This window comes from Rhipicephalus sanguineus, chromosome 6, assembly GCF_013339695.2.
Source record: "Rhipicephalus sanguineus isolate Rsan-2018 chromosome 6, BIME_Rsan_1.4, whole genome shotgun sequence".
In the NCBI taxonomy this organism is placed as follows: domain Eukaryota; kingdom Metazoa; phylum Arthropoda; class Arachnida; order Ixodida; family Ixodidae; genus Rhipicephalus; species Rhipicephalus sanguineus.
This window is the reverse complement of record NC_051181.1, coordinates 158833794-158858538: the sequence shown is the minus strand read 5'-3', so window position 1 is coordinate 158858538 and position 24745 is coordinate 158833794. Positions and strand designations below refer to the sequence as shown.

Sequence of the window (24745 nt, the reverse complement as noted above, 5' to 3'; positions counted from 1 at the left end):
GTGCTTCAGGCCGAGTTCCGAATACGGAACACAGATGAACGTGATGCGGTTCGTTAACGCCTTTCGTAATACTGAAAGACGAGCTAGTTGGTATGAGTGCATCGTAACTTATTTTAGCGCACACTGACACACGGACACAGAAAAGAAGGGTACACCACAAGCGCTACTATCAACTGAAGGTTTTATTCAGAAAAGGAACATATATATATCAAAGTAGTCACCCTTTGCCCATGCGCACCGTCGTAGTTTCAAATCCATGTCATCGTACCGTATCTCATGTGTTAATTATCCGCTTTAGCAGTGACACTTCTTTTTCGAAAATTGTCACTGACGGGTGGCTGATACATGATGATTGCCTAATGTTGATGTGAAATGCCTCCGCAATCTCTCGTGCGGTGCGATCATGGTGCTTAAACAAAATGATTGTATTTGAAAAGCGCGCCTCGCAACCACACTTTGCACAGTGTAAGGCCAAATGCGTTAGCGGCCTGCCCTTTAAAGATGACTGGTGCTCCCTTAGGCGAATATTTATGCAGCGACCAGTCTGCCCCACGTACACTCGTCCGCATGTGAGAGGAATACAGTAAACAAGGTTAAACGCACATGGAACAAAACAGACCTTGTGCTTAATCTTGCAAGTTTGTGCGCCTCCTCGTCCTACATCTTCCAGCTTCTTCTTAACCATGGGGCACAGCTTGGCTAGTTTATTCTTGGCCGTGAAAACAACATTTAGCCCATACCTATGGGCGGCCTTTTTAATTCGGTGTGACAGCGCATGTACGTAGGGTATCACCGCTACTCTGCCCCGTTCCTGTTCCTGCTGTTGATCTTGGCTGCCTTTTATGTGCTTAATAAGGCGCCTGCAACTTTCCTGCAAAACAGACTCGGGAAAGCCGGCGTGTTTTAGCCTAATAACTTGCTCCCTGAAACTCTCCTGTGCCAAATGCTGACACGACTTGGTAACAGCGGATTTCAGACAGGATGTGGCCACTCCGTTTTTTATTACCTTGGAATGGAAGGAGTGGTAGCTCAGAAGGGGTTTTTGTGATCGGGGAGCGTACTTAAAGCATAAATGGTCGGCTGAAAAATATAGCATAAGGTCTAAAAACTGCAAGGTGTTTTGAACAGGTACCTCGTAGGTGAATTTCAGCCCTCCTCCTTTTGCCTCAAAGGCTACCAGAACATCCTGCACAAACGTATCTAATGGCACATTGCTGCCCAGTACCAAGTAATCATCTACGAAGCGGAATACCGTATTGGCAACCCCATGTAGAACTGGCAGTAAATCACGGTCCATTCTACTCAAAAAAATGTCACTCAGTACGGGTGCAACTTTTGATCCGATACAGACTCCAGATTTTTGAATAAACAGCTTATCCTTGAAGTCAACGAAGGTGTGGTTCAAGTAAAAACTGAGCAGCTCTAGGAAGCTTTCCACTGTAATACCACAGTTGTTCCTAAAAACAATTTCATCGTTATCCTTTACAATGCAGTCTGCAACCCGCGCCATCAAAAGATCATGCGGGAGAGAGTAAAACAAGTCTTCTATATCTATACTTATTCCGTAGCAATTGGTGCAATCAGAATTCGAAAAGTAATCAGTTACTGCAGCTGAGTTACGTACGGAAAACGGGTCAGGGATCTTCAAAGATCCAAGGTGTTTTTGAAGGGACGTGGAGACTGCCTTTTGCCATGTACCTCGCTCCGAAACAATCGAGCGAAAGGGTATCCCTGGCTTGTGAGTCTTGGCGGCAAAAAACAGATTCAATGTGGATCGGGTTTCCTTCCTGACGGAGGCAGTTAGACCTGCCAAATTCCACCGATTGCACATTTCGAGAATGCGTGATTTTGCCTTGGTTGCATTATCACGTACTTCCCTGAAGTTCTTGCGGACGGCTGTTAACGCCTTTTCCGCAAACATGGACTGGTCAAGAACCACAAAGTGGCCTTCCTTGTCCGATTCAAGGAGATGTGCACCTTTTTTTGCCAACGCGGCAGATAACCGTCCCAAAGAGGCTCTTCCTTTCTCTAGCGGACCCGCCCTGATAACGGCATCAACACCCTCGGAAACAAAACGATCCCTGTCCGTATCCGCTACATACCTCGCTGCATTTCGCGTCATGGCCAAACATTCCACGGTACCCATAGAAGAATCTAAACAGAACTTAGGTCCAAGTTTCAGCACATCTCGTTCACGTTCACTCAAGGGTACGTCCCCTAACACCAGAAGTTTTCCTTCCGGAGGCACATCCTTCTTAGGAGCCTGCAGGGTTGGGCGGACATTGTTCCACACTAACTCCGTAAGTCTGTCAACATGCGTTGTCCACTTTTGTAACTTCCACAGGTTCAGCTTACCCGTGGTAGGGTTCACGCAGGCCGCTCTTAGACAATCCCTGAAGTGCCGCACTTGTGTCCTGCACTCACCCCGAACCATCTTGCACAGCCGCGTGGTATGGGTTGCCGAAGGGGGGAGGAACCCACACAGTCCTTGCAGCTCGGGTGGACACAATTTTTTCCTTAGGTGCCATCCATAAACTCTCGCCTTGCACTCACATAGGGCGATGACGGGGGCCAAGGCGACGGGGTTAGACACGTCTAGGTAAGGTAACACTGAAAAAGAGCTCGTAGAACTAGAAATGAACTGAAGTAATACTGAAAGACGAGCTAGTTGGTATGAGTGCATCGTAACTTATTTTAGCGCACACTGACACACGGACACAGAAAAGAAGGGTACACCACAAGCGCTACTATCAACTGAAGGTTTTATTCAGAAAAGGAACATATATATATCAAAGTAGTCACCCTTTGCCCATGCGCACCGTCGTAGTTTCAAATCCATGTCATCGTACCGTATCTCATGTGTTAATTATCCGCTTTAGCAGTGACACTTCTTTTTCGAAAATTGTCACTGACGGGTGGCTGATACATGATGATTGCCTAATGTTGATGTGAAATGCCTCCGCAATCTCTCGTGCGGTGCGATCATGGTGCTTAAACAAAATGATTGTATTTGAAAAGCGCGCCTCGCAACCACACTTTGCACAGTGTAAGGCCAAATGCGTTAGCGGCCTGCCCTTTAAAGATGACTGGTGCTCCCTTAGGCGAATATTTATGCAGCGACCAGTCTGCCCCACGTACACTCGTCCGCATGTGAGAGGAATACAGTAAACAAGGTACCTTCAAAGGGCAGGCCGCTAACGCATTTGGCCTTACACTGTGCAAAGTGTGGTTGCGAGGCGCGCTTTTCAAATACAATCATTTTGTTTAAGCACCATGATCGCACCGCACGAGAGATTGCGGAGGCATTTCACATCAACATTAGGCAATCATCATGTATCAGCCACCCGTCAGTGACAATTTTCGAAAAAGAAGTGTCACTGCTAAAGCGGATAATTAACACATGAGATACGGTACGATGACATGGATTTGAAACTACGACGGTGCGCATGGGCAAAGGGTGACTACTTTGATATATATATGTTCCTTTTCTGAATAAAACCTTCAGTTGATAGTAGCGCTTGTGGTGTACCCTTCTTTTCTGTGTCCGTGTGTCAGTGTGCGCTAAAATAAGTTACGATGCACTCATACCAACTAGCTCGTCTTTCAGTATTACTTCAGTTCATTTCTAGTTCTACGAGCTCTTTTTCAGTGTTACCTTACCTAGACGTGTCTAACCCCGTCGCCTTGGCCCCCGTCATCGCCCTATGTGAGTGCAAGGCGAGAGTTTATGGATGGCACCTAAGGAAAAAATTGTGTCCACCCGAGCTGCAAGGACTGTGTGGGTTCCTCCCCCCTTCGGCAACCCATACCACGCGGCTGTGCAAGATGGTTCGGGGTGAGTGCAGGACACAAGTGCGGCACTTCAGGGATTGTCTAAGAGCGGCCTGCGTGAACCCTACCACGGGTAAGCTGAACCTGTGGAAGTTACAAAAGTGGACAACGCATGTTGACAGACTTACGGAGTTAGTGTGGAACAATGTCCGCCCAACCCTGCAGGCTCCTAAGAAGGATGTGCCTCCGGAAGGAAAACTTCTGGTGTTAGGGGACGTACCCTTGAGTGAACGTGAACGAGATGTGCTGAAACTTGGACCTAAGTTCTGTTTAGATTCTTCTATGGGTACCGTGGAATGTTTGGCCATGACGCGAAATGCAGCGAGGTATGTAGCGGATACGGACAGGGATCGTTTTGTTTCCGAGGGTGTTGATGCCGTTATCAGGGCGGGTCCGCTAGAGAAAGGAAGAGCCTCTTTGGGACGGTTATCTGCCGCGTTGGCAAAAAAAGGTGCACATCTCCTTGAATCGGACAAGGAAGGCCACTTTGTGGTTCTTGACCAGTCCATGTTTGCGGAAAAGGCGTTAACAGCCGTCCGCAAGAACTTCAGGGAAGTACGTGATAATGCAACCAAGGCAAAATCACGCATTCTCGAAATGTGCAATCGGTGGAATTTGGCAGGTCTAACTGCCTCCGTCAGGAAGGAAACCCGATCCACATTGAATCTGTTTTTTGCCGCCAAGACTCACAAGCCAGGGATACCCTTTCGCTCGATTGTTTCGGAGCGAGGTACATGGCAAAAGGCAGTCTCCACGTACCTTCAAAAACACCTTGGATCTTTGAAGATCCCTGACCCGTTTTCCGTACGTAACTCAGCTGCAGTAACTGATTACTTTTCGAATTCTGATTGCACCAATTGCTACGGAATAAGTATAGATATAGAAGACTTGTTTTACTCTCTCCCGCATGATCTTTTGATGGCGCGGGTTGCAGACTGCATTGTAAAGGATAACGATGAAATTGTTTTTAGGAACAACTGTGGTATTACAGTGGAAAGCTTCCTAGAGCTGCTCAGTTTTTACTTGAACCACACCTTCGTTGACTTCAAGGATAAGCTGTTTATTCAAAAATCTGGAGTCTGTATCGGATCAAAAGTTGCACCCGTACTGAGTGACATTTTTTTGAGTAGAATGGACCGTGATTTACTGCCAGTTCTACATGGGGTTGCCAATACGGTATTCCGCTTCGTAGATGATTACTTGGTACTGGGCAGCAATGTGCCATTAGATACGTTTGTGCAGGATGTTCTGGTAGCCTTTGAGGCAAAAGGAGGAGGGCTGAAATTCACCTACGAGGTACCTGTTCAAAACACCTTGCAGTTTTTAGACCTTATGCTATATTTTTCAGCCGACCATTTATGCTTTAAGTACGCTCCCCGATCACAAAAACCCCTTCTGAGCTACCACTCCTTCCATTCCAAGGTAATAAAAAACGGAGTGGCCACATCCTGTCTGAAATCCGCTGTTACCAAGTCGTGTCAGCATTTGGCACAGGAGAGTTTCAGGGAGCAAGTTATTAGGCTAAAACACGCCGGCTTTCCCGAGTCTGTTTTGCAGGAAAGTTGCAGGCGCCTTATTAAGCACATAAAAGGCAGCCAAGATCAACAGCAGGAACAGGAACGGGGCAGAGTAGCGGTGATACCCTACGTACATGCGCTGTCACACCGAATTAAAAAGGCCGCCCATAGGTATGGGCTAAATGTTGTTTTCACGGCCAAGAATAAACTAGCCAAGCTGTGCCCCATGGTTAAGAAGAAGCTGGAAGATGTAGGACGAGGAGGCGCACAAACTTGCAAGATTAAGCACAAGGTCTGTTTTGTTCCATGTGCGTTTAACCTTGTTTACTGTATTCCTCTCACATGCGGACGAGTGTACGTGGGGCAGACTGGTCGCTGCATAAATATTCGCCTAAGGGAGCACCAGTCATCTTTAAAGGGCAGGCCGCTAACGCATTTGGCCTTACACTGTGCAAAGTGTGGTTGCGAGGCGCGCTTTTCAAATACAATCATTTTGTTTAAGCACCATGATCGCACCGCACGAGAGATTGCGGAGGCATTTCACATCAACATTAGGCAATCATCATGTATCAGCCACCCGTCAGTGACAATTTTCGAAAAAGAAGTGTCACTGCTAAAGCGGATAATTAACACATGAGATACGGTACGATGACATGGATTTGAAACTACGACGGTGCGCATGGGCAAAGGGTGACTACTTTGATATATATATGTTCCTTTTCTGAATAAAACCTTCAGTTGATAGTAGCGCTTGTGGTGTACCCTTCTTTTCTGTGTCCGTGTGTCAGTGTGCGCTAAAATAAGTTACGAAACGCCTTTCGGTTAACCAGGTGTAAGGTACAACAAACTATAGGTGATGAAAGCGTCAGTTGCTGCATTCACTTTTTGGTTCGTCGTTCGCCAACCTCGGTGATCAGTACCTCCAACTTATCCTCCATGCAATATAACGACCGCCTTTGCCTTCCGGAAGGTCAGAATGCTTCAGTAACGGCACAGGAGTGTGCTTGAATAATAAAAAAGAAAACCTCGAACCAGTACTAACCATCTTAGGGGAGGTTAGTACAGCCTCACCCTAGAGCTCAGACCCGGACTTGGGTTTCGAAAATAAAAGTTTTTTTTTTCTCTCTCTCTCGAACCAGTACGCTGTCGTGCGCTTGTTTGGTTCGCTTGCGAGCACGATCCTGGCCACGGCGGCCATGTATCGTTGCTGGTGCTGCAAGAACGCCGCTCGAGGGCTTCGATATGGGCGCACGTTCAAGAACCCCAAGTGGTCAAACACAACCCAGGGTGCACTCCCTGCGGAGAACCTGATAATCACATCGTAGCTTTGGCACGTAAAACCTACATTATGAATTAATAATTAATTCTTTTCGACGAGCAGCGTAATACAGCTAGGTTACTTCGATAAATTTTCGACTGTCATGGTGCCGATGTAGTAGGACAACTGAAATTGAAAACCTGGCACGGCGCCCTCACGTCTGCCACGTGGAGTTTAGCCAGCCTCGGGAAAACCCCGTAGCGCCGGGGAAGCTACACAGTAGTATCAGGAAATGCTGACTATGTTTAGCCCAGCTTGATCGATACCTGATGGACGGACGCGTTTGCTACGCCAACGATGAACACTATAGCTGAATCGACGAGCGGGCGGAGCTCAATCATGACTCCGTTGTGAGATGAATTGCCCGCATGTTGATCCTGTTCTTATAATCAAAAAGAAGCGGTAAAGCCTCGCGCGATTTTCTCTTCGAAAGTGACTTTATTGATTATTCGATGAATAGTGTTCCTTAGCACACGGTAACGTCACGATCACTTTCTTCTGTTATTCAGATTTTGTATGCTTTGATCTGTTTTTCTTTGTCTGTACTTAATATCAGGATAATTTTTCCGTGTCAGCGACACACAGGTTTTGTATGTGTACCTGAATAAAGTCAGCGTATACGCATTTAGTGTGAACTAAAAATTGAACCATTTCGGCTCATACTATATAGTACTCGTCTCAGTTCATACGCGAAAACTGTTTTACGCATGGTCTGAAGCTATCTGACGCTTAATGTCAAGTTCATCGTATGCAAAGTGCGAGTTCATTTTGATTTCAGAAATTGTGAAAGGTAATAACTTCAATTTTTAAATGCGAATAGCATTTTTGAGAGAGGGAGAAATGCGTTAATGAAATGCTGGAGATGCTAGCCTGGCTATTCGCATGACATGCTACTCCAGGTTCTGGGTGATGATTACGAGATAATCATCATCCATTCTTGGTGTTGTCAGAGAAGTTTCCTTGCGTCTAACCAGACAAACGGGCCGATCCCGACATAGCGCACAAAAAAAAAAAAAAAATATGTGGGAAGCTTCTGTGGGTGCGTACGTCAGGTATGTACCGACGGGTATGTGGCGTTCTCCAGTGAAATGAGCGAGAAGAAGGGGAATTGCTAGGGAGGCGCGTTTTTGTTAGACACAACCATGCGAAGGCAACACATAATCAAGTCAAACAAAGCACAACGGCCTCTTTGACGCTAACATAATTCATTGGGCGCAGTTACCAATAGGCATGCGAGGACTTCACGGTTGCACACCTAATGGCGAAGCGTGTCCAGAGTGATGCGGGAGAACTGCAGTCCGGATGCTGCGTCATGCACCTGATATGCATATCACGTTTCGGCTATTCGGTTACTTGAACTTACAATGCTAGTAAATGAGTTCTGCCCGATTTCTTTTTTCATCATTATTGTTGTTTGCTTCAGGTGTTCGGTCTCTGTAGGTGCTGAGATATGCTCAAGAACAGACAATGCTGCGCCTTCTTGGCTGGGAGGAGGAGAAAAGGAATGAGAGGCAGAGAGGTCAATCAGACGCGCGTCCGGTTTGCTACCCTACACTGGGGGAAATGAATTAAGGAATAAAAAAAGAAAGAAGGAGGAGGAAGGTGCCATCAGGGTAGAATACGTGTCACTGCTCATTACACGCCTACAATCGATCACTAAATCATCTGGTCGATTTTAGAAACTGTACCAATGCGCGCGTCGCTTTGCTGACTTTCGAAGCATTGTCCGAGCGAGCTGTTATAGAGTGTGGGGTAAGGTTGGCACGGCCACGGTGGTTGCGCCTGTCCATGAAGTCCCCGCAATAAAAGCTACTTTTTCTTTCAGGGGCTTTACGCATGCAGCGCGCAGATTTTCCTTCCAGACAGCGGGAGGACGGCAGACAGAGTCACTATTTTCTACGAGGGAAAGAGGTGGCTCCCCGATAAGATGCCGCAGCGTTGAGTGGCCTTCAGTGCAGCCAGAACGATTCCCGCCGCGAATAAAAGGAAGTAATGAAGTTGAAGTATGAGGAAGGCGGTTTGATATTTGCCAGAACATTTGGGGTCGTTCACCGCTCGCCCTCCAACACGAAGCGCGAACCACGAGGCGGAGAAAGGCTTGCTGCTTGACGCGACAGAGAGGCGAGAGCCCATGGAAGTCATACGCAGGAAAAGGGGCCAACTTTGTGAGCGTCAGCGGAAAAGGTGGGTTGCCACGGCATAGTTAAAAACGGAGACGTGTTTAACTGTCACATTAAATCTTGTTTCTGGACTAGATGGCGACACTTGATACATATTAGCCAAATAAAAACAACGACATACATACAGCAGGCGCAAAGATGAGGCAACTTCAAAGCGTCAGAAATGTTTGGCAAAACTCTTTAGGGCATACGAATGGGTGTACTGGTGCAGGCCCATTATAAAATTTCAGCTCACATAATTGACACAAGGAAAGGAGACGAGACAAAACTTTGCCCCACAATCCTCAAGCACTTGCTTAACTATCATGTGTCTTCAAGTTGGTGTGGTACCGGCTGTTTAGAAGGAAGAGCTGGCACCAGAAATATGCGCTAGATGTAGATAAGTCCTGTCGACGACAGTCGATTTTCTCAGCTGTAATTAGGTTTCTGTCCTATTTCAGCTTAAAACAAGCGGATGCTTCACGAGAAATCATTAACATTGCAAAGAAAACAAGTTTTGAATAAAATGAAACACGTTTATACGACGTAATTGCAAAAGTAAGCGGAGGCCGATGACATCGGAGGTAATCAGAACGCCTCGGTTGCAGAAAGAAAAGGAAAATGCCGGTTACTTCGACAAAAACGCAGCGCACGCGGAGAATGGGGCAGTATGCATACTTCGCACGTTATTGTTCTGTCACAAACGCACGCGTTCAAAATGAAGCCGTCCTGTCAACTCAAAGATATGACAACGTGTCAACTAAATATTTTCTTAAGCACACTTCAAACACCACGTGGAAGATATTTCTCAATGATGGAGACAATGTGTTGTCTGCACTCGACGTGAGACTTGTACGAGACGATGTCTCTACTGAATGAGACCACGCACGCGAAAGAAAATAGTGGGGGAGGACGTTTAATGAATTCCCAATGCGCTAAGATTGCGAAGACCCAATTTTGCGGGTCCCGAGAAACTACGAGGAAAGAAACGCATGCAGACGTTAACGCACAGCCTTATTGCTTGCGCAAAAACTGGAACTCGCGTCACAGCCTGGAAAAATATTACGGTACACCTGCCTCAGAGTTTACGGTCAGCGAACTTTTTATTAGCGGCGTAGTGTGTGCTCTAGCAGCCCGAATTATTTAATTTCACGCTATTTGACTTAGCACAAAGCTCTGACTTTCAAAGTTTGTTCCTTCGTCTCTCATTTCTATCTGCAAAGAGCTCTTAGACTCAAGCCGAATAAAGCACGATGGGACGACCATACTATAGCTGCTTTGAGCTTAGACAGAAAGGGGAATCACGCATAGAGAGGTCCTAATGCACTGTCTTGTAAAAAAACCTGTCGTGGAGAAAAAAATCGTAATTTTTTTTAATATTCCCCTTTTTTCTAGCACCAGAAGTGGGCTTCTTTATTCTCCATCACAAAATATGATTCGGCTGCAGAGGGCATACTTCAATCACAAGATATCGCGCTAAGTAAGTGAGCTCCAGACTGATTTTTCATTCAATGCTTTATGCATGCGCACATGATTAGGCACGTACTCTCCGTGTAAGGTGCCCCCTGGTCGCGTCCATTAGGGCGACGCGATCGAACACAAAGAGCGCTGCTTCTCAGCAAACGAACTGGCATGCGAGTTCACTTTTTAAATTCTACTGATGATCACGCTCTGTTGTCGATACAAAACGTAATCAAAGTTCCACTAACTATTATAGATACGTGTATAATGTCTATGGGCGCCTTTGTGTTTACCTCATCTGTACACCATACTGTTCCTGCAATCGCAATGACGAAAAGAGTTAAGAGCAGCTTCCCTTGCGTGGGCAAACCGTACCGTATCGGTATCTTTGCGCAGCTAATATCTCCAGGTACGAGCATAAATAGTTGCCACCATGATAAAGCATTACAAGGCCTACATGAAAGACACCGCGGTGGTCAAATGCAACAGGTACTAATGATGGCTTCATTCGCACCTCTACAGAAAGAGTAATATTTCGTGAACTCGTCAGTAACATGTTTTCTTGCCCGCCTCGCAGATGTGGTTGTTCATTTTTTCTCCTCCTGTCGCACGAGCGCGCAGGGCGGCCGCGGCTCATGGGGTCCTGAACTGAGGACTCCACCCATTCGAAGGGATAGTTTAACAGCCCTGCAGTTTTTCTTTATGTTAATAAGTGTTTTCACACACTCCGCATTGGCAGTATAATGGTAATTCCAGACACACTTATGAAATCAGAGAAGTCAAAGAATCCGGCACTACTCAAAGGACTCGACATAACCTCAAATGCTTGTTAAAAACAAAAATTGCTCTCCCAGTCCTGGGAAACTACGCCTGGGTTTCTGACGTATCGGTGGGATGAGAACTTAGGATTATTCTGCTTTCACACGATGAAAAAACACGTTGAACAACACGCAGCATTTTTCCATGTCGCGTGCCACACAAGCGCAATAAATATTCACACTCACGTATGCAGTGTGCTCCTATATCTTACATGCCATTCAAGTGTGATTTCCTCGTTTTGCAACGCGTTCGAACCGCGCCATATCAAACTCAGAGGGGCTAAAGAAATCGCTCGAATTCAGTCCTTACTGTGCGTACTAATAATTACGCATGTCTGATCGCCCTCTGTGACCGCAATACCTGTGCTACCATATTTCTTTGGCGACCCCACAGAACGAGGACGCGCACCACGGCTCGGCAAGCTCACTCATGAGTCGACTCACTCAGACTGACATCTGACCTTGAATCTGAGTCTGGGTGAGTAATATTTTGGTGAGATCGAGCTCGAGTGAGTCCGGTTGAGAAAAAAGCTTAGTGAGTCTGAGTCCGAGCGAGTGAGTGAGTGAGTGAATAACTTTAATAAGTTCCTGCAGGTTTCCGGGCTGGGTTCCCGCCTAGGAGTCGGCCGAGAGACCGTGTCTCTCAGCAGCTTCCTTGGCCTGCTGGATCGCCCATAGTTGATTGTCTAGTCCTGAGCTGAGCAGCGCGGCCCGCCAACGCACCCGAAGGAACTCATTGGAGGCCGCGTCCCTAGTTTTGCGAATTAGTGCTGGACACTCCCAGAGAATATGCGCTAGTGTTGCCATATTGGTGCAATACTTGCATGAGTTGTTTGTATACAAATCAGGTTAAATGTGCTTCATAATTACGGGATTAGTGTAGGTGCCTGTTTGTAATTGCCGCCATTGAACGGACTGGGCCCGGCTAAGTTTGGGGTGGGGCGGGGGGTATTCCCGTCGAGCGAGTCCAGCTGAGGAAACTTTTGGTGAGTCTGAGTGAGCCCTAAGCGCCAAATATATTTATCGAGTGAGTCTGAATAAGCGCCACTTTTTTTTTTTTTGCCTACCTATGACGCGCTCAGAACTGGACCGAATACATACTTGGAAAACCAGCGCGAAAACGACGGTCGTTTTCGTCTCCGTCGTTTTCGTGCTGGTTTTCCAAGTATGCATCGATTCCAATCCGCCCCCCTTTCTACCTGACTGGACCGTAGTGGTGTCTACTGCCGCAGAATTCATTTTGTCGATTCCGCGTAAAAAATATCCTTGGAAAACAAAACTCAGCAGCGTGCTTAAAAAGCCATTCTCTTACAGACGATATTAAAGCATTGAAATGTGTGTAGTCGAGAGATTTAGGGCAGTAAATTGAGCTGTCTCTCGACCAGCTATGAAAAAAAAAACAATCTATAACTCAGGAAAAAATCTATTTTGTCCCGGTATTAAGCACTAAAGGTGTACAAAATAAGGCGACATGCTGTTAGAACTGATGGAACAAGAACTTGTAGGAGGCGAGTAGATTGCAGCACGAAGTGAATTAATTGACACGAAGACGAAGCATAGGGACACTGAACGTGGCATATCAATTCTTTGGAAGCCGTCAATGTGGACGCAGGTTCACGTAGCACGAAATTACGAACGAAACTGATACGAAGAACACTCGCGCGGATTTCCTTTGTCGCTTCGTACTATCAAACGATGTGGAGGACAACTTTTCGCCTTCGTTATGTGTTATGTCCGATGTTGTCGTCGGCCCATAGACGTACGCGTGGGTCGCGGTAGTCTCAAAAAGCGTAGACAGCCTCGAACGGTTAAAAACAGGTTTATTCTTACTCGGATGGAGGCGGCAGCCGAACTGCCGGGAGAAACGATCTCGGTGGCTCGTTTGAGCCGAGCGGGGGAAGGGGAGGAGTCAACATCTAGAAGTAGTTTCAGCATCCGGTCCTCCGCAGGGCTCGCTCGTGACACAGGGAGTGCTTGGAACACAACATCTTAGATTGTCGCTTGGAAGCGATCTGGGGGCCGCCGTGGGCGCGTGGACGCTCTGGACGCACTAGGAAGAGAAGCCTCCGCTCGCTGGGTGTCGTCTCTCTTGTGTTCAGGGCCGGCGGGCGGCGGCGCCGATTCATCTGGTGCGAGATGCCAGGCTAAGTGGGACGAAGCTTCCGTCGAGGTGGCTGCTTGAATGGGAGGTTCCCTTGGCAAATTACCTGAACGACGTAGCTGATTAAGGTGGCGGCGTGTGGCCTTTCCGCCGATGTCGACGAGCCATGACCGCAAACCTATGCGTTTGAGTGCCGTCGCTTCAACCCATCCGGGCTTTCTGTGGAACTGGCGGGCGTATATGCGCTGTCCACTTTCAATTCTTCTGCTACGCGGGAGCTTTTCTTCCTCCGACGGTGTTTTCGCTGAGGGCTCCGGGACAATTGCTGTCAGCTGGGTTCTCATTTCTCGTCCGAACATCAATTTCGCTGGCGTTTGATCAGTGGTGCTTTGAACAGTGTTGTGCTGTCTGAAGAGAAAGCGCGCGATGCGGCGTTGCATTGTCCCAGTCTGATCTTTAGCAAGGGCGCGTTTTAGCTCAGCCACGTAGCGCTCGGCTTGTCCGTTCGTCGCCGGGTGGTAGCTGATGTAACAGACGAGACGCCGTTGTCGCTGTAGAACTTGAGAATCTCCGTGGACACAAACGGAGTGCCGTTGTCCGAGACCACCTTGCGCGGTAGACCGAACGTTGCAAACAACGACCGCAGAGTGTCGATAACTGCTGCCGATGTCGTTGTAGCCATTTGTTTTACCTCAAGCCACTTGGTGTATGCGTCTACAACCACCAGGAATGAGCATCCTTCGATAGGTCCAGCAAAATCAATGTGCAGGGTGTGCCAAGGCGCGTCTGGTCTTTCCCATTCAGGAATAGGGGCTCTTGGCGGACTTCTGTGGTTGCATTGGCAAGGCTGGCAATCTTTAACTGTCGATTCTATATCACCGTCGATACCAGGCCACCACATATAACTTCTGGCACACTTTTTCATGGCAACAATGCCTCGATGACCTGCGTGGACAAGCGACATGGCCTGTTCGCGAAGTGCCGCCGGAATTACAACTCTTGATCCCAAGGTGACGCAACCGCGATGAGTGCTCAACTCCGCAGCTCGCTTGCGGTAAGCGTTGAAGTGTCCACCCTTTAGCTTGTGCACGTTGCCTTCTTGTATAGCTGCGTAGACTTCCTTCAAGACAGTGCACTCCTGCGTTGATGCTGCTACCGTGTCAGCTGTTAGCGGAGGGTTCGGCAGCGCCTCGAACATGAGTATATCACCCGGCGGGGGTGGTTCATCTATTGTGGTGTCTAGCGGCAGGCGGCTTAGTGCGTCGGCGTTCTGGTGTTTCTTCCCAGTGCGATGTACGAGTTCGTAATCGTACGACGACATCTTGATGCACCATCGTGTCATTCGCGGCGACAAAGTCTGTGGCACTGGCTTCTGGGGACCCATAATACCCAATAAGGGCCGGTGATCTGTTATGAATGTCACTTTTCTGCCCGTGATGTACTGCCGAAAGTGATCTGCTGCGTAGACGATGGCAAGTCCCTCTTTATCTAGCTGGGAATAATTCCTCTCTGCCTGCGATAGGGTGCGCGATGCGAAAGCGATCGGGGCTTCCCGTCCCTGGGGGGCGATCGGAGATCTCTGTTCTGCGCCGTTCGTTCGCGTTCGTTCTGATGATCGCACGCGATTGGCTGAAGGCGGACAACTCACGCCACTCTAAGGGGCGTGGCCATTTCTTTTTTTTCCTTGATGTTTTCTTTTTTGGTGACGTCATGCCGCGTCATAACGAGCATGTCGTCTGCTAAAAGTGAACGGAGAGCGCGCCCGTTCGCTCGCGTTCTCTCGCGCGAACAATGGCGTCGCACGGCGTGTATTTGGAGTGATGCGGCGGTTGCGGCTGCCGCAACAGCTGATCTTGAGAAAATGGCGCTTGCAACGGTGCTTCCCTGCTACGTTGGCGTTTCTCGAAGCAGATGCAGAATGGTAGGAGGTGCGAAATGCGTTTGAAGAGATGAGCGAGTGTGAATTACAGCGTCGCTTTCGTTTCTCGAAACGTGCTGTACGTTGGTTGTGCGACGAACTCGACCCCGTCATCGGGTGCCAACGAACCAGTGGGATTTAAAGAGAGCGGAAGGTGTGCGCGCTGAGACTTTTTTGCGATCGGATGCTTCCAGCGAGCTGTCGGCAGCGAGGAATTCATCGGCCTGTCGCAGTCGTCCGTCAGGAACACGCCATTACTGTCGTTCGCGGGCAAAAACGGTGGGTGGCCTTTTCCGGAGACCACAGACGCGAAGAGCGAACAAAGGCGGCGTTCGCGCGGCTCGGGCGGATTCCCGTTGTGGTCGGGTGCGTGGATGGTACGCTCATCGCAATCCCGAAGCCCCATGGCCTGAGCTCCGCGGACACGACGCATTACATGTCGGGGAAGGGACTCTACGCATTCAACACCACGATCGTGAGTATTATTCATGCATTGTATGCGTAGCGAATTGTTTCATTTATATCGCTTAAACTTTCCGCTTTACTGAGGCTGTTGCAACTGAGTATAAGTGGGAGCGGTATTTTCGATCTATCCAGAACGGGAATTGGTTCGTTTCAGGGCACTTCGCTTAGGATAAGCGATGGAATCATGTGACGCGGAGTACACTTTGGTTCAGCGGCCTGCACAGTGCATAATATTACCGTTGCTCGTTCGCCATGTGTACCCGAAGCTTGATTCTCGATTTGTATTTGTTGAGATTAGCGCTCCCAGAATGTGCCGTAGTATGTCCTTATTGTTCATTGTCGTGATGGACGTTACATCGATCAATACATGGATGGATGAATAAACTTTATTTCGGTCCCTCGGAACGCGCCCTAGCATGTACATTAAATACGCATTGTTTCATAACCCTTTTTTCAGTCGAAGTTTTTCGTGTTGTAGATATTTTGTGATACATTGCCTTAAACATACAGCAGTAATTTGGTTAAAAGGCTTTGGTGGCTGAAAGATGGGTTGTTCCAAGCAGTAAACATGCAGACTACCCTTTGACACTGCATTGTCCGCGTGTTAGAACTTATGGTACAAGTCCTACCTTGTCGATGATTTGTTCATGGCTATGGTTCAACAGTCAGTAACAGTGCAGACAGATGTAGTTACATTAACATAATACCCAACATTGTACCCAAGGTCTTTTATGGGTACAATTTTGACTGAATTGAATTCTGCAGACATGTGATGCCGACCTCTGGATGTCAGTCCATGTTTCCTGGGGTCATGTCATGACTCGTGGGTATGGCGGGGGAGCCCTCTCCGTCAGCACCTGAAAGCAAAACTTCGGCTTGCTTGGTAAGTGCTGTCAATGCTTGCCACATTCAAGACGTTATCACTACAGCTGTCATGCCGCCCTCGTGCAGGAGACTCCAGCTGTACATTAGAACCGTGGCTCCTGACACCAGTGCCCGGACGACCAGCTCGTGGCACCCCTGATAACCACTACAACAAGGCCCACACCGCCTTGCGCAATATTGTGGAGTGGTGCATCGCTGTAAGCTTGTGCAGAGCTGCACAAGCATCATCGCTGCTTGTGCAGCTCTGCACGACATTGCGTTGGCGGCACATGAGCCTGTTCTCGAAGGGGACGATGACGACACCGACGATGCTGAGCTGCTGCCAGCAGCAGCTGAGCTACCACCACCACCACCACAACGGGAGCCAGCAGCAGCGCAACCGTGTAGTGAACCTGTTTCGAGAACCACAGGGCCTGCATGCTTGAGCACCTGCGCAGAGTACGCCGCCGCCTGCAACGACCTCAGCAGCATTGTGTGGTGCGTGTTTGTTTTTGTTCATTGTGTTTGTCACTGGCATGAACAAAAGGCAGTTTTTTTTACTACACTTCAAATGTTTGCTACACATATCAACGAAACAGCGTTCTCCTATCAATGAATAACCCCCTTGAATAGGTTGGCAAAAAAATGTGAAGTTCACCCTGACTCACTCGTGAAATATATTTTGCTCTTGGGGCTCACTCGAACTCAGACTCACCAAAATTTTCCTCAGGCGGATTCACTCGGACTCAGGCTCACTAAAATGTTTTCACCCGGACTCAAACTCACCAAAGTATTACTCACCTGGACTCACAGCTCGATCTGAATCTGAGTGAATCGACTCATGAGTGAGTTTGCCGACCTATGCCCCTTGTCACACAATGCCATGCTGATGAAATACTTCGACCAGGTTGTAAAATATGGTGCTTCACATTAAGCACAAGTGAGAGCTCACCTGTGAATGGCACATGGTGCCATTCGGAGCCAAAGTGGTAACCTGAAAAGGCTGTTGAATCAGCACAGCAACATGCGCTAGCTTTAGTGCAACAAGGATCGTGCTTTTAAATGAGGTGAACAACAAGGGTGGTGTAAGAAGTGAAATTTTATTACAAGTATCGCGAGCAATGCACATAAAAAGCAAAGTAAATAAATATCCCTTAAATTTAATGCCAAGGAAAAGAACATAAAAGTAGCGTCCTTTTATAATATACAAATGGAATTGTTACAAAGTGCCTGCTGCTCCTCTGCATCATCATACGCGTCTCGCAGCACAGAAGTCATTGTAGTACATGAAAACAAGGCACAGTCGAACCGGTACTAATCGAACTCGCTAAGAAAATGCAAGTTGTTGGTTGCTGATATTTCTTCCTCTATTATTAATTTCTGTTTGTACCCAATCATGTTGTCTAAACACTTCTAAGCAACAGAACACGTGTTCGTCAACTATATTTTGGTCTTGCAATATTTACAAATTATTGTGCAACCTAGACCATGCACAAACGCTCTTCTTTTTTTCTAGGATATGTAAAAATCGAGTATTCTACACGTATACACTATAGACATAAAGATACACTACAGTGCACTATGTGCATATACTACAAACTTGCTGAATGCATTAATTCATATGAGATTTTAAAAAATGACATTGCAGGACACGATTTACCACTGAGCTACACTGTGTTATGTACAATGAAACAGCACATCAGTGCTTCTGATATGCAGAAAAAGAAAATTAACTGAAAAAAAATTGCAGGGCACCATTGAAGCAAACCAGCGTATCACAACTCGTGGTGTGAACAAAAATAAATCTACATATATGTACAACTAGTCTTTACAAATCACTGTGCAGGTGGCTTCCGCTGCAATGAGAGCCCGGGTGAGGGTACCAACGCCTTGCAGCTCGTGGACCACGTTACCGAGAAGTTGAACCTGGCAGTCGGCAGCTTTCCAATGATATCTGGCCCTGCCGCCTGGTGTTTGCGGCTAGTAACTCCAGCGCCTTGGCCTGCCGGTTGCCCCCATCTCGCAGCTGCGGCATGAGCTGGAAACCAAGAAATGTGTTGCCATTATCATCTATAAATTTCCTGCTACCGACTCTTCGCTGGAAGCTTCTGTTCGTGAAGAGTTTCAGTGTGTGCAACAATTTCCTCTCTGTTGAAAATCCACTGACCCAACGGCATCCATGAATGGTGCTTGGTTCACCGCACAACCACGCACTTCGTTTGGACAGACCAAAGCGGTGCCGGAATTCATTTTCGCTCATCTCATCAAACGCATCTCACACCTCTAACCACCTCTGCATGAGAAGCAACCAAACAGCCCTTTTCAGGGCTACACAATCGTTTGCCCGGCTTTAAGCGATGACTGACACAATCTCCTTCCGAAACCCTAGCTGCTACAGTATGCAAAACATACAGCAAGCAGGTGTAACACAGGTGCAAACATGTGCATTTGTGTATGATGGCTATGTGTAGAAGTTATATAACGAGCTTGCTTTTTGAACAGTATATTTAGCAATAGCACATTTTCAGTTTCACTTTTGAAGCAATTGACAAAATAGGGAAACATTTCAAGATGTTGAACATTTTTGCAATGCAACTTTTTTGCTACATTTAACCATAACTGCAAGGCAGGACACCTGTTTATTTCATCTGACAGTTATGCATACAACTAGCTCCTGCAACCGTTTGCCAAATTTTTTTTGTGCAGCTTTTTGTCTTTATGCCCACAGATGTCATCTCTTCACAAACATATGCGTGCACGCATGAGCATCACCTGTGAGCATGTAACACCATCTACAGTTAATCAAAAACATCAGTGAATCTTACGTGTTGGGGCACGGGGAAGATCCTGGGCCACATCCTCTTCAGCCACACCAGCAGCAGCTGGAGCAGGGCTCACCTGTTATAGTAAGAAGTTTCTTGATTGACACACTGAGTGCAATAAGAAGTACGGAGTGGAAGTGGACCATAGCAATGTTTTTTTAGAATGTTTCAACAGCGGCATGCTATGACACACAGACTTCGGAGAGAGGGGTGGAGGGAGGCAAGCCTACTGGCTACGCACCTCACTCGACTCGAGGGTCTGAGAAATGGGTTGGAACACGTAGGGTGCTCTAATGAGCTTCGAAATATAGTTCGCGGCTGTTCTTTCGTCATCACCGCAAATGTGGCTGTTTTGCTTTCCGTTCTGAGCGGCACAACGTGTTAGCACCTCAGCCAACGCGGCGGCCGGGTGATTCACTCGATATTGTTTGAAAAAGTAAAACTGACAGCGCGTAATGGCTCGAAGCAAATGAGCACACTAATTCGCAGCATACAAGTAACAATGATATTCTAAGCCAGTGCTTACCGATTCAGATCACCCGAACTCTGGGCCTCGCTTACTATCGACCCGCGCGGTCCTTGTCAAGCACGACGCGGCCGCGGTAACCCGTAATCTGGCCGCCTCCGGTGCCGCTGTAAAGCACAAGCGGGACGTGTAAGATGACCGACCACAATACAATTGTGCTCGCACTCACCTCTGCTGCTCTCGGAGTTTGGCAAGGCTGTGGTGTTACGCGCAGGGACTTCGTTCAAAAGCGCTACCAGCTCCTGCCACATGTCGTCCCGGTCCTCCCTCGTGAACGACGGCTCCAGCGGGCACGACAGCGTCGCGATCTGTGGATGCTCTTTCACAAAAGCCAGCAGAAGCTCCCTTTGACGATCAGACTAGGGATAATCAGACACCCGAGAACCAACGCAGACGTCGCGATGGGACGACATTTTGAAACTGCGTCAGCCGCTACTTTTCTTTTTTTTTTCGCGTTCGCGACACCATCTAGCGACGACGTCAAAAAAAACTAACATTATTAAATATCATCACTCAAAGCTGTTGCTGTTTGAAAGATTGTTTGAGCTTGAGAAGCAAAAACAATAATTTTCTGTAAAGTAATTATATTTATTAAAAGGCGAGAAACGCTTCACGGTCCCCGTGCCGACGTCACAGGATGCGCGTCTACTTCCGGAAAGCTCTCCGCTTCACGATTGGCTGTTCTCTTCCTCTCGGCGGTTCTAGGCGGGAGAGCTGCGCCTCCTCTCACTTTTGTGACGTAGGCACCGCAGAACGAACGCGAACGAACAAAGATCTCCGATCGCCCCCCTGGTCGTCAGCTTGGGAGAGGACTGCTCCCACTCCGTACGGTGATGCGTCACAGCACAGGCTAGCAGTAGGGGTCTCCTTTCGTCGTAGTGTCGCAGAACTGTAGACTTACGAAGTAGTTGCTTAAGGGCAACAAATGACTCTTAGTGGCGTGGCGACCAAGTCCATGGGACTTCTTTCTGCAGGAGCTGGTATAGATCGTTGGCCACTGTAGTTCGATGTTCTAGGAAACGGTCGTAGAACGTTAATAGCCCTAAGAACGACTGCAGTTCTTGCTTGTTAGTAGGCACTCATGCTTCAGTAATTGCTCGCACTTTGTCTTCAGTGGGATGGATACCCTGCGCGTCAATTTGATGTCCAAGAAACTTCACTTCAGGCACCGCAAAAACACATTTTTCTTTGCTGATGCGCAAGTTAGCATTTGATAGCTTTTCCAAAATGAGCTCCAAGCGTTCTGTGTGCTCTTCATAGGAAGCGCCACCGACAATAACATCGTCCAAGTAGACGCAAACGCCAGGGATCCCGCTAAGTGTAGACTCCATAAATTTCTGGAAGATTGCTGGCGCAGCAGATATTCCGAATGGTAGCCTTTTAACTTTGTAGAGACCCTTAATGGTGTTTATCGTGAGCAGTTCAGACGTGATTCGCTCACCTTCAGCTGCTGGTAGGCTTGTGTCAAGTCCAGGGTGCTGAAGATTTTTCCACCACGAAGCGTGCTAAAAACCTCTTCCGGTGTCGGCAGTGGGTAGGAAGATGCTTTTGTCGCCAGGTTGACAGTGCTCCGGTAGTCCTCCGCAGAGGCGTAGGGTACCGTTCTTCTTTCGGACGACAACGAGTGGTGTAGCCCATTCCGAATGTTGCGTCGGTTCGATGATCTCTTGTTTCTGCAGTCGGTCAAGCTCATTCTCGACTGACGTTTGTAGGGCGAAAGGCACCGACCTAGCTTTCAAAAATTTCGGCGTCGCATCCTCCCGAAGCTCCAGTGTGACTGGAGGTCCGTTGTTTCCAGGTATTTCTTCGGAGAAAACCGCTTTGTACTTCTGTTGAAGCTCCTCCACTGACGGATAGCTGGGTGTGTGGTGAACTCCGCCAACGACCACTCCAAGAGGGGTGAACCAATTTCGTCCTAAAAGGCTTGATCCAGAACCGTGAACGACTAGCAAGGGGAGCTGATGGGTCTGACCGTTGTAGTACACGTCTACGTTGGCACAGCCCAGTAGTGGAAGAGAATGTCCGGACCACGTTCTCAGCTGCGTGTCGTCTTGCTGGAGAGCTGGTGCGTTCTCACGCCAAGTGGCGCGAAAAGTGTCCTCGCTGATGAGCGTACATGCTGCTCCGGAATCCACCTCAAACCTGATAGGGCGCTGGTGTACCAAGATTTCAGTCGTAATCTTCGGTCTCGTGCCGAGGTTCACAACGGCGTTCAAGTCATATAGTGCCGATGACGTTAGTGCTGTTCGGCTTTTATCTTGCGTCTGGCCCTCCTGTGCGTCGACATTGTTGTTCCGTTGCACTGAAGTCTTCGGTCGGAGCTGTTTGCGCTTCGTGATGCATGCCTTTTCAATGTGTCCCAGTTTGTGGCAAAAATTGCAGGTCGCTGTCTTGTATCGACATACCTGGGGATCGTGCATGTCGTCGCATCGCCAACAGCGCTGTGTCTTTTTGCTTGATTTCGCCTTAGACGTGGAATGACCTGACTGCTCACTGGTGTGATGCACCGGCTCGACGTTCCGTCGAATATCCCTCTGCTGGTGACCGGCGCTCTCCGCTCGTTGGGCGATGTTGTAGGCTTTGGAGAATGTGAGACCCGTCTCCGCGAACAGGCGTTGTTGTAGGCCTTCGTCACGCAGTCCGCACACAAAACGGTCACGCAACATAACGTCCAAGGGGAGCATAGTGGTGTTAGCAGGTGTGGCAGTCGATCCTCCCTCCTGCGCAGCAGCTGAAGTTGTCGCGGTCAACGTCCCGAAATTGCAGTCAGCAGCGAGCTTTTTGAGAGCCGCTACGTATTCGGCCACTTTTTCGCCTTCCAGTTGGTCTCGCCGTTGGAAGCGGGCTCGACAGTAGACCTCCGATGGCCTTGGGTCATAGTGTTCTTGTAGCGCTGCTACGATGTCGTCGTAGTCAACGGTTGCTGGAGTGCGTGGCTGAATCAGGGCACAGACTGTGTCGTATGTCTGCTCCCCACACAGCGTTAGCAGGTTGGCTCTCTTCACTGCTGCATCAGTGATGTTGTTAGCCTCGAAGTAAAATTGAAGGCGTCCAAACCACGATGACCATGATGAGCCGTTGAATTCGGGTAGCCGATTTGGGAGCCCGTGCGTAGCCATAGCTTGTAGCTTGTCAATATCGTTGCGTAGCGTAGGTCCAAATCCACTTCCTCGTCGCCACTGTTATGTCCGATGTTGTCGTCGGCCCATAGACGTACGCGTGGGTCGCGGTAGTCTCAAAAAGCGTAGACAGCCTCGAACGGTTAAAAACAGGTTTATTCTTACTCGGATGGAGGCGGCAGCCGAACTGCCGGGAGAAAGAAACGATCGGTGGCTCGTTTGAGCCGAGCGGGGGAAGGGGAGGAGTCAACATCTGGAAGTAGTTTCAGCATCCGGTCCTCCGCAGGGCTCGCTCGTGACACAGGGAGTGCTTGGAACACAACATTATCATGAAAAAAAACATGGCTGATCCCTCCGTCATAGGAATCGGTATAACACGAAAGTGAAACGTGTCTTCACAGAAGTAGTGCTTATTGTGTAGTGATATATGAGACCTTGTGCAATGTCTATTCGTGTTTGGCAGCTATAGCACCGTTTGACGTGGATGCACCCATGTTGACAGCATGTCTCTATCGCGAAGACTAACGCCCATGATCATGATTAAACCGTTGAGGTAGCTGACGGTGTGAACATATATTTGGACACAGCGAATCGTGAATCGCGCGTAAGGATGATATCAACAAGTTCATAATCAACATTGGTACCCGGTATGCACTTCTTCAAAGCGTCGTCAATTAAGGAGAGAAACGGCACGGTGTGCGCTTTCTAGTAATGGGTAGCCGACGCCTGTGCTCATGCATACATAACACACACTGCACTTCAGCAACGCGGGAGGTAGAGGTTCGTAGCCTGAGCCGCAAACGCGTGCGTCCCGCTGGCCTCTGTCTCGCAGGCGCTGCTCTCGCTCCACCAAGGCACGACATTCGCCCGTCGAAATCGCGTCCTTTCTGCAACGCATATTGCAGCAGTTTTGTTAGTCGGTGCTCTCGCAATTGAAGCAGTCGGCGGCAGAGAAATCCCGTTCGTGCACGTGGAAGCTGCACTACTCCGATGAGCCGACGCACGCTAACACGAATCCAAAGGCAAAGAACGTAACTGCGTCAAGGGTGCCTCGGCGACGCCAGCGCGGCCAGTCTACCTCTCTGGTATCGAGACGCTTTAACCATGACCTCCGATATCACGTGCAATCTCGGAGTAAGCGCTAGTAAGTGTCGATCGTGAAGCATTACTTCTTTTCACCTCTCACAGACGGCGGCACCGCCCCGCTCCGCCCGCCGCGAAAGAGAAGGTGTGAAAGATATAAGGCGCGTTCGCGCCGTGCCTAGCATCTCCCGAGTTGGCTTAGTCGGCAGAGCGTCGGGCGCTTGCCGTCGCGGCCGCAACGTCGTGGGTTCGATTCCCAGCGGGGTATCTTTTTCCTGGTTTTTTTTCTTTCTCACCCGTTGGCGTCCATTTTATCAACGTCATATCCGTGACGGATGTACTTGGTGGACCCCGGCATAAAACACTTTCGTGTTAAAAGGCAAAACAAGGGTAACGTCACGCCAGCCTTACCTACGCAGCACAGGCGATTCTTGGTACAGCCGTGGTGCTAAGCCGTCTCCGACGTGACGTCATTGGTGGAAAGAAACCGGCACACTCAGTGTCGCACAACAATCTTACTTTTTTTCGAATACCTTTTTCGAATGTGCAACACAAGTGACTGCACGAATATAAAATGAAAATGGGGTATTGGAGCCCGGCTTCCACCTAGGCTCCAATACCCTATTTGTCTTCATATTGCGACAGATTGAAACTGTTTCTGCCCGGAAGCACGAGTATATAGGCTTCCAATTCCTAGAATGGCCCACATCGAAGCCTACACTTTTTTGCCTCGCAAAACCGTG

At 48.5% G+C, this 24745-nt stretch overlaps 3 protein-coding genes across 3 annotated transcripts in view; all 3 read right to left on the bottom strand.

Moving 5' to 3' along the window:
- The window catches only part of LOC119396887 (uncharacterized), a 204282-nt gene that overhangs the window by 53091 nt on the left and 126446 nt on the right, over positions 1 to 24745 (bottom strand). The gene's annotated exons all lie outside the window — the stretch shown is intronic.
- On the bottom strand, positions 13678 to 14589 carry LOC119397666 (uncharacterized protein K02A2.6-like). The gene has a single exon (XM_037665089.1). It carries the CDS (start codon positions 14587 to 14589, stop codon positions 13678 to 13680), a length of 912 nt encoding a protein of 303 aa, XP_037521017.1.
- On the bottom strand, positions 21306 to 22919 carry LOC119397665 (uncharacterized protein K02A2.6-like). Its single transcript, XM_037665088.1, has one exon. The coding sequence runs from the start codon at positions 22917 to 22919 to the stop codon at positions 21306 to 21308; it is 1614 nt and encodes a 537-aa protein (XP_037521016.1).

What these genes read in the sequence shown, in the direction of transcription:
- LOC119397665 (XM_037665088.1), bottom strand. Translation starts at nt 22,919, where the DNA reads ATGGCTACGCACGGGCTCCCAAATCGGCTACCCGAATTCAACGGCTCA.
- LOC119397666 (XM_037665089.1), bottom strand. Translation starts at nt 14,589, where the DNA reads ATGGGTCCCCAGAAGCCAGTGCCACAGACTTTGTCGCCGCGAATGACA.